Raw genomic sequence first — 16,814 nt, 5'->3', positions numbered from 1 at the left:
GCTGATTTATGGTTACATTGAAAATGAATAAATATAAGAAAAATATAAGATAAGCAGGAAACATGAGCCTCACATCCATTCCTCTGATCAGTTAATAGCTCCATCCATCCATCCATCCATACATCCTTCCCTCCATCCATCCTTCCCTCCATCCATCCATCCATACATACATACATACATACATTCATCCATCCATCCATCCATCCATCCTTCCCTCCATCCTTCCCTCCATCCATCCATCCATCCATCCATCCATCCATACATACATACATACATTCATCCATCCATCCATCCATCCATCCTTCCCTCCATCCTTCCCTCCATCCATCCATCCATCCATCCATCCATCCTTCCCTCCATCCATCCATCCATCCCTCCATCCATCCATCCATCCATCCATCCTTCCCTCCATCCATCCATCCATCCATCCATCCATACATACATACATAAATACATTCATCCATCCATCCATCCATCCATCCATCCATCCATACATACATACATAAATACATTCATCCATCCATCCATCCTTCCCTCCATCCATCCATCCATCCATCCATCCATACATACATAAATACATTCATCCATCCATCCATCCTTCCCTCCATCCATCCATCCATACATACATACATACATAAATACATTCATCCATCCATCCATCCTTCCCTCCATCCATCCATCCATCCATCCATACATACATAAATACATTCATCCATCCATCCATCCATCCTTCCCTCCATCCATCCATCCATCCATCCATCCATCCATCCATCCATCCATCCTTCCCTCCATCCATCCATCCATCCATCCCTCCCTCCATCCATCCATCCATCCATACATACATACATAAATACATTCATCCATCCATCCATCCTTCCCTCCATCAATCCATCCATCCACCCATACATACATACATAAATACATTCATCCATCCATCCATCCATCCATCCATCCATCCATCCATCCATCCATCCATCCATCCATCCATCCATCCATTTTCTTAATCACTTTATCCAATTCACCGTTGCAGGGGTGAATTGGATACACACACACACACACACACACACACACACACACACACACACACACACACACACACACACACACACACAGAATGATGTCACATTCTACGGAAATGAGTAATTCGGGTGTTTTTTCGCTCCGTTTTTCCAGTTTTTTGCTGATGACATCAGAGCTGTTGCTGCCAAAAGGAGGGGGCTGAATGTGTGCACGTGTGTCTGTGTGTTGCAATTTGTGCAAATGTTAAAGGCTTTACAGCTGGACCTTTGCCTTATTTTAGCTTTAGCCCAGGGAGTTTTTCTTTAAACTTGTGAAAGACCTCAGTCTTCATTGTCCCAGAGGATGACACAGAATGAGAAAGTGTGGGGAAAGTTTACAGAGGAGTCCCTAGTTTTTCAATGTGAATGTGCAGATTTCCTCTGGAAACTCATATTTGTCCTGCCATGGAAAAACTTGCCAGAATACATGCCCTAAAAGGGAACTTGGTTACTGCCTATGACAATGGTCAAGATGAGTGGTTGCAGCTGGATGTACGCTTCTGACAGGCTCTGTGTGATCACAAATGATTGTGTGTGATCAATTTAAACGTGCAGTCACATGTGTTAATCAACAACAGCAGTATGCTGCCTCTGCCAAGGCTGAAAATCCCCTCCACGCCACACATGAGCTGATTTCTTGGATCCAGATATTATTATTTTAAGAACATCAAGATGATGTCCCTGTTTTTTCTTATTTCAATGTGACATTTATTTATGAAGATATTACAAAAAATGACCACTTTTACTAATCCATGCATGACGTTTGAATAATCTGGATAACAAGCAAACCAATTACATCATTGCCATGTTGAAGGTAATCATAAATCATTATAGCATATGTCCATTTACTATGTGAGAAATCAGGGGCTGTAAATCAGACTGCTTGGTTGAAATAAATACAGCAGCCAATCATCAATCAATACCATGGTTCATCTCAACGATCCCCAGTAAGATCTCCATTAAGACTTCAGTTACAGTAATTAGAAATTCAGATGAGACTCGGTGTGATAAACACATGCTCACAATATTAACGGCCAAACTGTGGCTCTGATTGGTTCATCGTGAATCTAAGGTGATCCAGACATATTTGCTCCAACTGTTAGGCGAGTCAGCAGAAGGTAAATCCCCGCAGTATGAGGAAGAAGTGGTAGTTGTGGGTTTTAGCACTTCTGGTTAATCTCATCTGATCTGATACCAAATAAATACAGGCCCAGTACTGCCAATACCGATAATTTCAAGTTTTAAAAGCATCGATCTAAGATTAATTGTAATCAACTTGTAAATTCTGAACTGACTTTAATGATCACAATGAGTTAATACAATAAAACAAACTTTTCAGCTTTTTGTGTATTTTGAAACAGGGTTTTATTTTAAAGCTGGCAGGTAAATATGCCCGTCTTTAAAGCACTGGGTCACCTTCTGTTGTTAAATGTGCTGGTAGGCTTTTAAATAAATAAATAAAATTTAAAAAAGCCAAGAATGTGACACTCAACACTATCAGTCAACACTTTTATTTTTCACAGTGCATGTTTGAGGTATATTTCTTCCTCTTAAAAATTTTTTTTTTAACACAATTCGGCGATTTACATGCATAGAAACAAAGCATTGATCCTATCACGCTAGCATCGATATCAATACCTGCGTTGGGTTCGATACTTTCGATATTTGGATCGATCCACCCATCGATTTAATGGATTATCAGTGCAACAGTTTGGCTCTGTTAGTTTATAAATGACTTTTTAATGACCTATTTTGGTTAAAGGGTGTACATATGTCTTTAAATCATAGCACTCTTTTCAAAACTAGTAGAAGGATTTAATACAGTGCAAAAGTGGGGTTATGGAAGTGTGGTTAGTTGCTGTTAATTACCACGAAGAGCTAAACTACCAAGGATAAGGACGGATTATGGCTTAGTGCACATATAAATTAGAGTGCAGCTGAAACATTCCTGTCAGGGCTGGATATTACAACCACATTTCAGAAATAGTTGGGACGCTGAGCAGTTTCCAACAGCTTTTCACGGGCTGCAAAAGTTGTGCGGCGCTAAAAACAAATATGTGCTAGAACATCTCAAAGTTAATAAGGTCAACTAGTAACATGACTGTGCATACAAAAGAGCATCTCAGAGAGGCTGAATCTGTCAGAAACAAAGATCAGCAACTGAGCAACAGCTGTGAATGTTTGGGGATCGCGGTATTGGTGACGTTCACATGTGTGAAGGCCCTGTTTATGCTGAACAATAAATAGCATGAAGAGCAACATGGTTCAGAGAAGGGCTTTCTTATTTCAGCAAGAGGATGGAAAACTATATTCCACAGGTTTTCCAACAGCATGGTTTTGTAATAAAATAATCTGGGTGCTAAACTGGCCCTCCTGCAGTCCAGACCCGTCACCCATTGAAAACAGATGGAGCATTATAAAATGAAAAGTACGACAAAGGAGGTCCTGTTGAACAACTGAAATCCCAGCAAGAATGGGAAAACATCTGGCTTCTAAAACAGCAGTTGGCCTCTCAGCTCCCAAAAGCATGCAGTGGGTTTTTTTTAGAGAAGAGATGATGCAACACGCCGTTAAACGTGCTTCTGTCACAGCTTCTTTGGAAAAGTGTTGCATTAAATATACAAATGAGCGTGCATCATTCAAAAACACAACAACACTACACATGCTGTCTTTGTGCGACATGTGGTTACCAAACACATACTTCCATTGGGTAAAAAAGCTTCTTGTTACTTTCATTTCTTGTGATTTTTGACTGTTTGCTTGGAATTTAACTGAACTTAGGACTAAAGCGCAGACGGGATTTTTCTAAAGCTTCAAGCTTTTGGAAAAAGCCGATAACAACAGTCCCAGAAAGTAACAAAAATCCAACCAAGCAGACTGCCACGGAGCACAGGAAGCTGATGGAGGACTAGAGAAGATAAGGAGATGATCCAACTAAGGGAGATACAAGGCTGTCAAACACAGGTGACACAGCAAACAATCACAAAGAAGAGGAAAGGAAAGCAGGAAGTAAAACAAAAAAAGACACATGAGGAAAACTGATTCTCAGAGCAATACAAACAGTGAGAAAGGCTGAAGAACAACTGAGCGTGATGACGGAAACACGGAACACACAAGAAGAAAACACAACAAAGACAACGAGAAACTGACAGAAACCGCACAAACCAGAACCCTGCAGTGGTTTCATATGCTGCTCATGTTTATTCGTGACCACATCACTACACTCCCACACCTTCAGTGGTAAAAATCTGAATTAACGTCTGCATCTGTCATTTAAGTATTTAATAAATAAACAGTGACTGTGCAGCTTCTAATGAGAGCACTGATCTCAGCACTGATAGAAAACCTGAAACACTTTATAGCCACTGATCAGTTTAGTTTACTACCACAAAAACCCACTGATGTTCCATTCATGTGCTCATTTTATCCTCAACTGAAACACACTTGATTTATGAGCTCCACATGCTGACTCGCTGATCACATCTCTGGTACTGATTAATGAAGATTGAGTTATCAGCACTGATAATAGATTACAGCAGTCAGGATTACAGTAATCTGGCAGCCAGAGCTGATGTCACTAGGATGGTTTTTATGAAGCACAACGCTAAACACAAAGTCTTCAGTGTACAGAGTTTAGCTTGAATCTCTGAGCTCGAATCTTGCGGACAGGATGTCCGGACGTCTGTCTCCGAGCTGCTCAGATCAGTCTCAGCTGTTTCCCCTCTTTTTTAAAAATTTTTTAGATTCCCAATGCTCCGTGACACTGCTCGCTTTCTGGCTTTTCGTCGTCTATAAATCTGCTGAGTGAAACAAACAGAGATGTATGAATCTACACGTCTCTGCAAAGATGCACGCACAAGTAAAAACAAAAGTAAAACTTGGTATAAAGATGGATGGGGAGGGGAACGAGGGGAAACTGGAGCTGATGTCGTGTTATCTCTGCATCTGCAGGTCAGTGAATGCTGCTCGTGTCAGGACAGACGCCACCTCTGACCTTTTTATTCCTGCCTCAGAGTGGGTTGGTTTAATTTCTGCCCCCCGTGCGTCTCAGCTCTACAGGCCGGACAGAAAAAAGTTGATTTATCAGCTTTACAAACTCCACAGGAGAGATTCAGAGTTTACGCTTCACGTTGGTATTTTTTTAGCAGCCGACATCAAACTGAGGGTTTAACTGCCTGTTTCGCTGGGCGGAATGCTTTTTACTGTGCTCTATTGTGTGTTTATTGCACTTTTATGTGGTGTATTGTGTGTTTAGTTTTATAGTGTTTCAGCTTACAGGACTGACCCCAGTAAAAAGTTCACCAAATCGGAGCTTCATACTCAACACTACTTTCACCTCGCTGAGCGGATCCTGTGATTCCCGTGGAAGAAAATGACTTTAAGAAGAAGAGGAAGAAGCTAACACGTGAGCTTTCAGGCAGCCGTGACATCTGAGTCAGGATCGCTCCAGATGGAAACTTATTTATCCTTTTTCCATTAGTCCTGGAGACACTTGTGTGAGCTGCTAACACTCACGGCCAATGAAACCATGCTGACAGTTAAATAAACAGTTCACCTGGAAGACGAAAAACATTTGAAAACAGGAATCCTGCAGCTCGAGGCAGATTAGATTTAAGACCTCTTTAACACCCCTCAGAATTAAATTTAAGACCAGCTCTCCTGCAAGTAAGATTTAGGAATGAGAAAGTGACATCATCCCACAGATATGTTTGTTTTTCTACGATTTCGTCAAAGCTCTTAGCATCCACAATAAGCTGATGGGATCCCAGACTTTGGCTTAAATATTAAAAAACATGGTTTTATATCAAAAAACAAACTATAAATGTTGTTGCTTCTCCCATTGTGATCTGTGTCATTAATGCAAGGCACTTTCTGATAATTATAGCTATTACAAATCATTTAGAGATCTTAATTTCACTGATAAAAAAAATACTCATAGAATTCAACTGTTCCCACATCTTCAAATGTTGATTTAAGACATTTTGGAAAAAATGAAGGCGTCTTTTTTTAGATGAATGAATTCACTCAGCTTTATGACTATTTAAGAATCCACGGGAAACATGCCCAGCTGCTCAGTTCATAACTAAAGTGAAAAGGATTGAGCAGAAAGACTTCTTCACCCTTCTCCTGCTTCATTAGTTGTTTTTCCATCTAAAATTTTCTCCCTCAAGAAGTTTTTTTTTTCAGGGAGCTGAAAGTTTCCTTCAGAGTATTGTTTGTCTGCATTTCCACTCCACTGAAGACAAAAGATCTGGCAGAATGAGTCCAGTGACGTAGCGAGAGCTGCTTTTAAACACCAGGCTTTATAAGAACGTAGTTAGCAGGCTACATCTCAGCTGTCTCTCTTTGTTGTTGTGCAACTGCTTTGGTTACAAAAGCTAACAGTGTGGCACCTTTTAAAAATAATACAGCTTTAAAACAATAAAACATCTGATTTCTTTTTTCTCAGCCACAAATGTTTGCCTCGATCTCTCTTCCACTTTCCTTGGTTAGTAACACTATCCCCACCAATGACAAAATATTTCAGCAATTATTGTTTCACATCAAGCGCCGGTGTTAAAAATCGATCTTTCTACTCACTCTTTTGATCGATATTTATGTATATAAACAACACTCTGATGTGGAAAGTGTTACATGTGACATTTGTTGTGCTCACACTCTCCAACTTTAACTGATGAGCATCGAGATCCAACCCAAGAACCCACAACAAGTGGGTACGCCTTCCTCCACTGACCCTAAAATGAGTGGGGAAGTTACCATTATACAAAATGATACACATGAAAACCAGACAAGGGCCCCAGTGTCACACCTGCAGGTTTATTTCCACTAAAATTCATGCAAATGCCGTTGTGGATGTGGTTTGAGGTTCCAAGAGCTCCTGTGAAGAGGTGCAGTGGTATAAAAAACTCTTCTCCACACTAGAAGAGATTCACATTGACCAAAAACTATTGAAAGTCAATGTCACATGTCACAAACTGTTCTCAACTTCCAGGTGATTGAAGCCTCAGCCAATGAGAGTGCAGGACACAGCTGACTGACATCAGCTGCTGATTGACATAAAACCTGTCCGAGTCTGGAATGTCCATCAGCCATCACCTTTGTGTTGCTTTCAGTGTGAACGCAGCTGAAAGAAGCTCAGTTTAAAGTCCTGCCACACTTAAACCCAACATCATCTTCAGACACACTGACCACGAAGAGCCTCACACACACTCAGGGCACATACTCTGAACTATTTAAAGCACAGCTGTCAGCATGCATGTGCGTGAAGTGACAGTCAGCAGCTCTGAGAGGATGTGCCAGTTAAACCTCTCTGCCAGGAAGGTCACGAAAGGCCCGGCTGTATAAACCACACATAAAGTGTTATTTATAAAGGAAGAAGGTGCAGTGCAAGTTCAGCCTGATATGGTGAAATCGAAATGAAAATGAGGCGAGACAGAATTTCGCCTAAAAAGTTTATTAATAGCTTATATTTATGTGTTCTGTGCAGCTGTGTTTAATGGCCATGCGTAAGGATGGATGCTCTGGTGCTCTTTTTGTGCCTTGTTTACAGTCCTTTCCTTGGAATTTACAGAGACGGTGTCCTCAGTTACTTCTTCCTTCAGTAGTTATTTTGTTCCCTCGGTATTCCATACCTGATGCCGCCAAATAAAACACTTCCTTTTATCGCTTTTTCGACAAGTGTGACAGTTTCTAATTATTGTGTTTTTGATTGACATGTCTGATAACATGCGGTACAAACATCCATCCATGAATGGAGATGAGAGTGGAAATGAAGCGCAGTGACTGAGATCATCACAGAAGCACTATGACAACAATGTGTGTTAATGGCTTTTAAAGAAAAGTGTTTCCAGCCTTTGGGGCTGAAAAATGAAGACAAAGTGACAAACACTGCAGTTCCTCTAATGACCACTTGGCTCCTAAAGCGAGTCGACCCATTGCCTTGGATTTAAAAAACAGACTTTACAACAGAAATAAACAGGATACAAAAAACATCTGTAGGCTATAAAGCCATTTTCCCTGTTTGTGATAACTGTTTGGGGTTTTTTTTTTTGACAAGATGACACATTTGAACCATGTTAATGCTTAAAGTTGACATTATTATAACCCCGGAAGCTTTGAGTGTCAGGTGGATGGAGAGAAAGCAGGCCAGTGCTTCACCTCAGCTACTCAGAGCCAGTGAAAAAACTTTGTGACTGTTTTTAAAGACTTTTGGAGCATTTAAAATCCAATAATAAGACAGCCAATCACAGAAGATTGTGCTCCACCTCAAGAGAGTGAACTTCTAATATTTTTATGCTCCATAGACTTAATTACCTGTATCTGTGCGATGTAGTTGCACCCATACTATCTTTACGTATGCAGCTTGCTAGCTTTAGCTGATAACTCCACTCCACCCTAATTGTGGTCACTTCTGTGTGCAAAACACCAACACGGCGATCGTAAACCAGTGGGTGATGTCAGTTTGTTTGCACATCTCTGCCTTTGTGGATACACAGTGTTAGTAATGATGACGCTATAGAGTTTGATTTCCTCATGCATGTCAGTTTATATTCAAGTTAAACACTTTTTCCCTGTGAAAACAGGAAACGGATGAAGGTGGACAGAAATCCAGAAACTGCTTTGAGCTTGTTTGTCATCTGAAGCAGTGACTGTAATGAAAGGACGGCAGGAAGAGACAGAATGAAGCTGTTATTAAACGTCTGTGCAAATTAAATGTTTTAAGTCCAAACATCTCAGATGTCTAAACCAAACATTTCACAGAGACGTGTCATAAACAGAAAATTAAGTTATCAGCTTACACTAAACTTCAGGTGCTCATTGACCTGAAATATCAAAAACAGGCTTAAATTCACCTTTAATTTCAGCTGTTACTATAGAAACAATGTAAAAAGAGGTGCATGATGTCATCGGATCCTGACATCAGCAGAGGGCTCACTCTTAAATATCAGACCTGCAGAACTGAACCAGGAATCAAACTAGCAACCTGTAAGCACTTCCTGTCAGAGTAAAACACACACACATAAAACTCCTCTGTGGTGAGGTCATAACACCTTGACGTCACCACCTTATCCTTTCTTCATTTCCAACCTCATCATCATCACCATCACCATCCTTTCCGCGCACGTGTCATCTTACCTGTGCCTGCTGGCAGCGCGGGCTCCGTGCGCGTGTCCATTGGTGTACAGGTTGTAGGACTGTCGCAGCGGGAACGCGCCTTTGGCGTGTCCGCAGGTCCAAAGCACGAGCAGCAACAGTAGCGGGAGCGCGGCCATCCCTCCGATCAATACGCGATCAATACAGAGTATCGATACCTTATCGGAGTCTAATCAGCTTCCTCAGCTGGAAGGGAAGACTCCCATCTCCATGGAAACGCCACAAAAAAAGTTTCCTCAGAAGTCCGTCAGTCCCACCGACCCATGGTCCGGATCCGATCAGACCTGAAGCCGAGTCCAGTCCCCCCTGACCCGCTGCGGGTCCCGCTGCTCCCAGCCTTTAATCCGCCTTTAATGCCACTTTAATCCGGCTCGGCGCGGTCCCGGCTGGCCCATCAGAACTTTACTTGAGAAACAAAGAGAAGAAAACGTTGCGACAGACTGAACCGAGACCAGCTGCTCCTCCTCTTCATCACACCGCCCCACCGAACTGTCTCCGCCCCTGCCGGAGGAGAAACCAGACCCGCACCCACACCTGAACCAGGACTGGGATCAGTGATGAAAACGTGAAACCGCACGGAGCCTCAGAGAGGCTTTAAAGGACCAGACTGCGCTTTTTAAACTTCTCTGCCCCGTTTTTCCTTTCTTTGTGTGTGTGTGTGTGTGTGTGTGTGTGTGTGTGTGTGTGTGTGTGTGTGTGTGTGTGTTTTAAGCACTCTCTCTCTCACACACGTATAAAGTTAATGTAAATCAGCTGAATCTGATTCTTTCTTTCCGGATTTTGTTGTCAGTTTAATGAGTTATTATTCCGAACACTTGTTTGCTTGTTTGAATGTTATTTTGATCTGCAGTGGATCCTTTGAAGCTCTTAAAGAACATCTAAGAGTTTAATCTCAGCTGACAGTCAAGTCACTGCAGTTTGTCTCAGCTGGTTTCGGATTAGTGAGACTTCCTGAAGGCGTCACAGTCACTACAGAATGTAAAAAGTCTGTTTTTACTTGGTAAATGTAAAGTGCAGTTAGCTGGTAATGAGGCGACTTGTGGATGTGGGGCCACTTTTTGAGATGTGGTTCACTGGCTGATGCTTTATTCTGACAGGTTTTTGGTCACATTTCAGTGGATAAAGTCAGCGATTCCTAAGTTTCTGCAGGGGAGCCTGCAGAGTAATCACAGCTGTTCTTCACATCTGTAAAGTTCAACAATCCAAAGTGTCCAAATACTTCTTATTTTAGGATTAAGTTCATGTGTTCTCATTCAGGTTTATTTATTTTAGGAGCAAATTAGTGTTCCGAGTAAATGTTTGATTTTCTGGATTGTCCTCGTGCACACCTGCATATGTGGTCCTCGTGCACACCTGCATATGTGTCTGCGATTCATTCATTTATGTGATGAGGCAGAGGAACAGAAACGTGTTTTAAAATGTTAAAAAGTTGCATCCTGTAACGTGACACCGAAGACGTTAATGAGCGTTTGATGACACTCGGAGCAGAAAACATCCTGCAGACTTCCTGAGGTTAAAGGATGTTTTACATCTGCTCTCCTCAAAATAGACAAACATGCCACTAACTTTCACTACGCGATAACCCTTTATATCAGTGTTGTTTGGACCATTGTTGTACTGTTTTTCCACACATCCTGCCCTTCAGTAGACCCCAGTGTGGTCATCTAACGTCTTATAATTTTGTCATTTATCATAAGGTTTGTTTGGTTTTTTAAATTTTAGTTGAGTTGAGTTTCCTTTGTTTGCAGAATGGCTTTACTCCTTACACTTGTTGTTTACACGTGTTTCGTTTCTGTAGGAGTTTTTCTCTTTTTCTTCTTATTTTTATTATATGGGGGTATTTTTCAGGGAAAGGAGTTTCAGAAGTGGTATTACAACACAGTCACAGCAGTTTGCGCAGGCAGCTGACTCACAGTCATGTCGACATTCAGAGTAAACATGTGTACCACAGCTGTCTCATGCTGGTTCTGTTGACAAATGAACATGGACTAAACCAAAAACCGTTTCCTTTTTTTAAAACATTTTTCTTTTATTACAGTTTAGTTGGTTTGCAAGCACACTATATGAATTTACATTACAATGCACCAGCTACACATGGGCCCGTCCTTCAGTTGTCCGTGTTCGTAACCAAGTATAATCCAGACTTGAGCGTTGCGTCTGTGAAACCAAGCCATCGCTTGTTTATGTGTCGCGTGCCAGCTGTGACATCACTTCGTCAACATTTGTCCTGGTCCTTGAGATGGACCAACCTCGCTGCTGCACTGGTACATGTGTAGAAGATGTCAAAACAGGAAGCAAAGCTATCTCACAGCTTTTTTTCCAGAAAGTCTTTAGAAACTTTTGCAGCATCTCTGTATAATCTGACAAACTCCGAGCTTCCTGTAGAGATCTTTATATAAATAACAGCAAAACAAAGATGATCATACAGCATGAAGGTGACAAGGGTCAGCATATATACCAGGTGTCACACTGCACTCTCCTTGCTAATGGTTTATGATTAACAAGTTATTAGATGAACACACCTTCTCTGAGCATCCTTTCTGGCTCCAACAATGAACATAATTTACAAAATAAACTTCCTGTTTCATTCCAGACGACCTGAAACTGGTGATCGAGCTCATGAGCTCATGAGAACAAAGTTTGCACGGGTAAAGCAGCAGAGACAACAAAGAAAAGTCTCTACAAAAGCAACTTTATTTCAAACAGGAGCTTGACGTCTGTGACCTGCCAGATCCCCAGTGAGCTGATTTTACATGAAGTGAGCTGAAAATCATTTTCCTCAGTTCATCTAAAATAAATCTCCCCAAATAGAGTGACTGTACGCTGACATCGAGTTTGGTAAAGACACACAGGCTGAGAACAAGACTGCGTTTATTCAAGTATAACCACCATTAGTTTCATTTTTTTTCATAGCCACAGAGTTTTGAATTTCTTAAACAATCACTAAAAGCTTGAATCTTACAGCATGTTAAGTCAACACTGATGCATGGCCTTGTCAACATTTTGGTTTTGCTGGGTATTTAAGAGTTGGGCAGAACAATGTAAAAACAAAGTAAGATACTGAGCTCTGCCGAGATCCTTTTCTGTTTCTTTTTTCCTCATTCAGCCTGCTCAGATCTACTCTTCATCAGCGATGAGTGCATCTGAGAAACTGAGGGCACCCACATTCTCAAAGTAACGACTGCTCCCTCACACAGCAGCCACACCCAAAATTATAACCTGCTTAACTGTCTGTATTATTCTAAATGAGGCCCTCATTGGCTAAGTAAGCATCACGCTGTACTAAAAATGACATAAAACTATTGTTTGAATCGATTAACTCATTAGGGAAATGTTTACTGCAGGCACAGGGCGGTGGGAGCTGTAGGTTGTTTTTCTCATAGACATACATATACAGCCCAAGGTCGTGTTTTTGCAATGAGAGAAGTTGCCCCCTGCTGGCCATTAAAAAGAATGCACGTTTGAGGCACTTTGCAGTTTTTATCTTTAGTCCACAGTCTGAGGTCATGCAGTAAATATCAAAGACACAAAGACATAACATCACCACACTGACATCTTTAGAGACTCACGTGAAGTGTCAAAAACAATGATCATCAAACAGAAACGATGACAACAGATGCAGCAGAACTGTTCTTTTTGCAGGAGCCTACAGTACCCATGATGCACCAGCGATAGTCGGCTGTTAGACTGGGGTGTGTGCTGGTAGTAGCTAAGGTAGCCCGAAGCAGAGTTTGTAAGCTCACTGCTTTCTAACCTCACACTGAGTTTTCAGATCAGACAGCAAATTCACACGTCTCCATCTGACTGTAAAACCAGCGGCAGCACTGACCAACGCTGGCTCAAGACAGGAATACTGACGGTAAGCATACGGAAAAATATCTGTTTAGCTGAACGCCGACGAGCCACCACCTGCCCAAACTGTGATACAGACTGTTTTCCCTAATAGGAACAACAGAGAGAGAGAGCTAAAACAGGACTCTACAATGGAAAACACTTTATCAGATCTCATAAATCATGTGGTGACCCCCCTCTTCCTCAGGCTCTACCCTCTCTGGGTGGAGAGGTGGACCACCCAGACTCCATCACTCACACTAACCACTGTTTTCAGTTTTATGAGTCTCTTTTTAAATGGAGTTTTGTATTAAACACGGAGACACATTCCTGGGCGAAAGCCTCAGGTGAGACACAGAAACAGAAAACCGCATTACCAGCCAGACAAGAGCCAATCTGAAAGCTTTTCCTTTTGAATAATCGAGTAGCTCATGAAAGTTAATAATGTCCCTGGTTTGTTCTTTATTTCCTTTAAATGTTCACTATGTGAAGGAAACCAAATAAAAGTTAATTTACCTCTTTAGCTGTTTAACTGATCTGAGCATGTACAATCAGACTGTAAGTGGTTTTAACAGGAAAGTCCCAGCTGACCTTTAAAATGCTCAACCATTAAGACCTCCATCTCTCCTGAACATTTGGAGTTGTCTCTGGACAAAAGCACTAAGATTCTTCCTCATCTTCTTCTTCTTATTATTAAGAAGACACTACAACCATACAGGAAACCCAGATGGTGACTAATCAGAGAAGTGCTTGCTAACTTTCCTCAACTTTTAGTCTTGAAATATAAAATATAAGTGAAAGTTGTGCAATGTTACCTGGATGTTGTAGGGCTTTCCAGCAAGGCAAAGTTTATGTTCAGGAATCATTTTATATTATAGAGTAAGAATGCCAAGAAAAAAAGTACACCCAGAAACTCCTGATCTTATGCTTGGATGACCAGCTCTGTTCATACTGAGCTAGCTGTGAGACACCTGAGCAGACAGAGCCACCATGATGTCACCAACTCTGTATTTTGTAGCCTCTGTGCTAGCACTTTGTAGCCTCTATGCTAGCACTCTGGTCAACAACTTTTGTTTCTTGGAGACAGAAGTGACCATATGTGGACAAGAAGGCGGTGTCCCGGTTTATTGGCTAAGTCTCGTTAGCTTTATTAAAGTTCTCATTTAATACAAATGATGCAGTTTAACATAGTGCCAATCAGTGTTGGTCAAGTTACTTGAAAAAAGTAATCAGTAACTAATTACTGATTACTTCCCCAAAAAGTAATCCCATTACTTTACTGATTACTTATTTTCAAAAGTAATTAGTTACTTAGTTACTTTTTAAAAACATGATTTACAACCTGAATAGGTGATAAAGCGATAGATCTTTCAGCCCAATTCTACTTTCTACCTAATCCATCATATAAAATGTAATCAAATGATAAAAGTCTCTTTTTAAAATTTGTTTTATTAGTTTTAATCTTTTAACTTTATGCATCAAGCAAAAATGACATTATATGCAACATTCTGACTGGAAGAAATTTGTTTAACATTTAAACCTATTTTCTGCACATTCCAGCACATAAAATGAAATATTTTTTTGTGTTTACACTCAGTCTTTCAAATAGATGCAAGTAAAACACAGCAGAAAATAAAGTCAAAGACTCAGCGGTCCTGTTGCTCTATTTTCACCTGTTTGCCCTGGTGCAGGTGTGCCGCAGCGGTCAGTGGAAGAATCCACGAGTTTCTCTGTGAGTTTCCCATTACGTGGTAGCTACTCGGTGCTTGCTCGGAAGTTTAGGGGTTTTTTCGTTGTAAAGAGAAGTTTTCTTCCCACACAGTGAGCAGCGGACACTAATGTTTTTATCACTTTTTACGGAATCAAACTCAAAGTAAGGTCAGTACTTCCACGTTTTAAACGCTGCACGCTCATACTCTCTCCTGCACTCGATATATGATCCATTGTTGATCTGCACACAGCTGTTGTCACGAACGTCGCACTCGCTTACGTCACTGTCATGAGACATTCACAAAAGAATCACGGTTTTAGTAACGCAGTAACGCAACCTGCTTTCGGGAAAGTAACGGTAATCTGATTACCTTTTTGCAATAGTAATCCCTTACTTTACTCGTTACCTGAAAAAAGTAATCGGATTATGCGTTACTGCCCATCTCTGGTGCCAATACAGAGGGTGAAACTGATGTGCTGCTCAGAGAGAGTTTATGGTGCCATCCATTCAATCATCCATCTTCCTCTGATCATCGGGGCTTTGGTACGATTGGAGCCTATGCCAGCTGTCCTTAGCTGAGAAGCTGGGTCCACACTGGTTTCCATTGCAAACTGGTTCCATAAACTATACAGGTACAACACACAGGTTCCAGATAATTAGTGGGAAGTAAGTCTAACTGTCAATGAAATGAGGTTTATTGTTGTTTGCGTTTAAGTTTTTCATTGAAATGTTCTGATCAGCAGTTCCGGCTTCAGCTCCATTGTAGGTGCAAACAACATCAACATCTGCAGAAGGTTTGGCATAAGTTAAATGTACTTTAACAAACGTAAAAAATAAAACATGTAAATGTGACTTTTTTTACCTGTTCAACTTATGTCTGTCCACTAATTAAGGTGGGCTAATTATTCTTATTGTTGTATGTCCGTAAGCTTAAATGGGATTCACAGGATGCTCTGAGCAATTGTTTTCCAGGTCAATACCATAGCTTTCTTTGGGTATCTTCCAGTTACCCAGTACCTGAAATGAATTAAATGGAGCAGGACAAATAACCAGTTATTGTACTGGACCCCCAGTAATTCATTCCTCTCACGCTACTATATATAATTACTTGTTTTTCGTGATAAAAGTTGGAGGAAACTGCCCTCAGACTTGCACATAAGCAGCTCCACTGTTCTCTCTGTGGCACCACACAAATAGCAAATAGAGTTATAGTGTGAGAATAGCACAGCATGAATTAAGGGCAACATTAAATTGTACCAAATCTGTCATCCCATCTTCCTGGCAGAAGCTCTGCATTTATTTATATATTTAGTGTGATGTATGATTAGAGCTGCAGTTAATAGACCTGCTCTTAGCATCTATTCTGAGCTTTTACTTTGTTTTCCACTTAACTCCACCTTCAGTCAGAACACAGCCGGACAACATCCAGATCCGCTGGACCTGCTTTAACAGTCTTTAATGCGATTGTGGTTTCGCAGCTTCTTTGTAACTGAACGGAGAACAGAGAGGTGTGTTTGTGTTGGTATGCAGCAGATGTGAGCAGAGATGGAAAACAGAAAAAAACTTGACAAACCACAGAATGGAAAACTAAACAAGAACACGTGGACACACACACACACACACACACACACACACACACACACACACACACACACACACACACACACACACTTGGATCGTGTGTTTTAGGTGAGAAACACAGTCACTGTTTTGCAGGATAGGTGTCAGCGCCTGTTGGTTTCTCAACTGAAGAAACAAAACACTTAAAAGCAAAGAGACCAAAGACCACAATAACTAGCAGACCAACAACAAAGCAACCACACCAAAAAATTTAAATTAAATTTAAAAAAAAGCCACAATATAAGAGCAACAAAGCAGTGCCAACCACCACGGCCACTGCAGACCTCTTCCCCTTTCTCTCTTGCACAGATCTAAACTCTGATATATTTGTTTATTCAATGGATGCACAAATAAAACTCAAGCTGAAGTTCATCTGCAGACTGAACAGCCCAGCGTGCTGCTCCTCAACCTGCACGGGAATCAAACCAGCACCTTAACGC

General features: G+C 41.1%; 1 protein-coding gene across 2 annotated transcripts in view; it reads right to left on the bottom strand.

Annotated features, from left to right (window-relative positions):
- emilin1b (elastin microfibril interfacer 1b) overlaps positions 1-9,742 on the bottom strand; it is a 28,640-nt gene extending 18,898 nt beyond the window's left edge. The window contains exon 1 of one of the 2 annotated variants that reach the window (XM_085287659.1): positions 9,195-9,742. In XM_085287659.1, the coding sequence (XP_085143785.1) occupies positions 9,195-9,331 (137 nt within the window). In that variant the 5' untranslated portion in view covers positions 9,332-9,742. The remainder of the gene's footprint in view (positions 1-9,194) is intronic. The other variant, XM_085287740.1, reaches the window with a different exon arrangement.
- Between the last annotated feature and the right edge of the window lie 7,072 nt (positions 9,743-16,814).

The sequence above is a fragment of the Mchenga conophoros genome, linkage group LG1 (assembly GCF_057382185.1).
Source record: "Mchenga conophoros isolate Kocher_MC1m ecotype Shallow Benthic linkage group LG1, M_conophoros_male_GT1.1, whole genome shotgun sequence".
Lineage (NCBI taxonomy): Eukaryota > Metazoa > Chordata > Actinopteri > Cichliformes > Cichlidae > Mchenga > Mchenga conophoros.
Note: the sequence above shows the minus strand (reverse complement) of the source record. Positions and strands in the feature narration are given on the sequence as shown.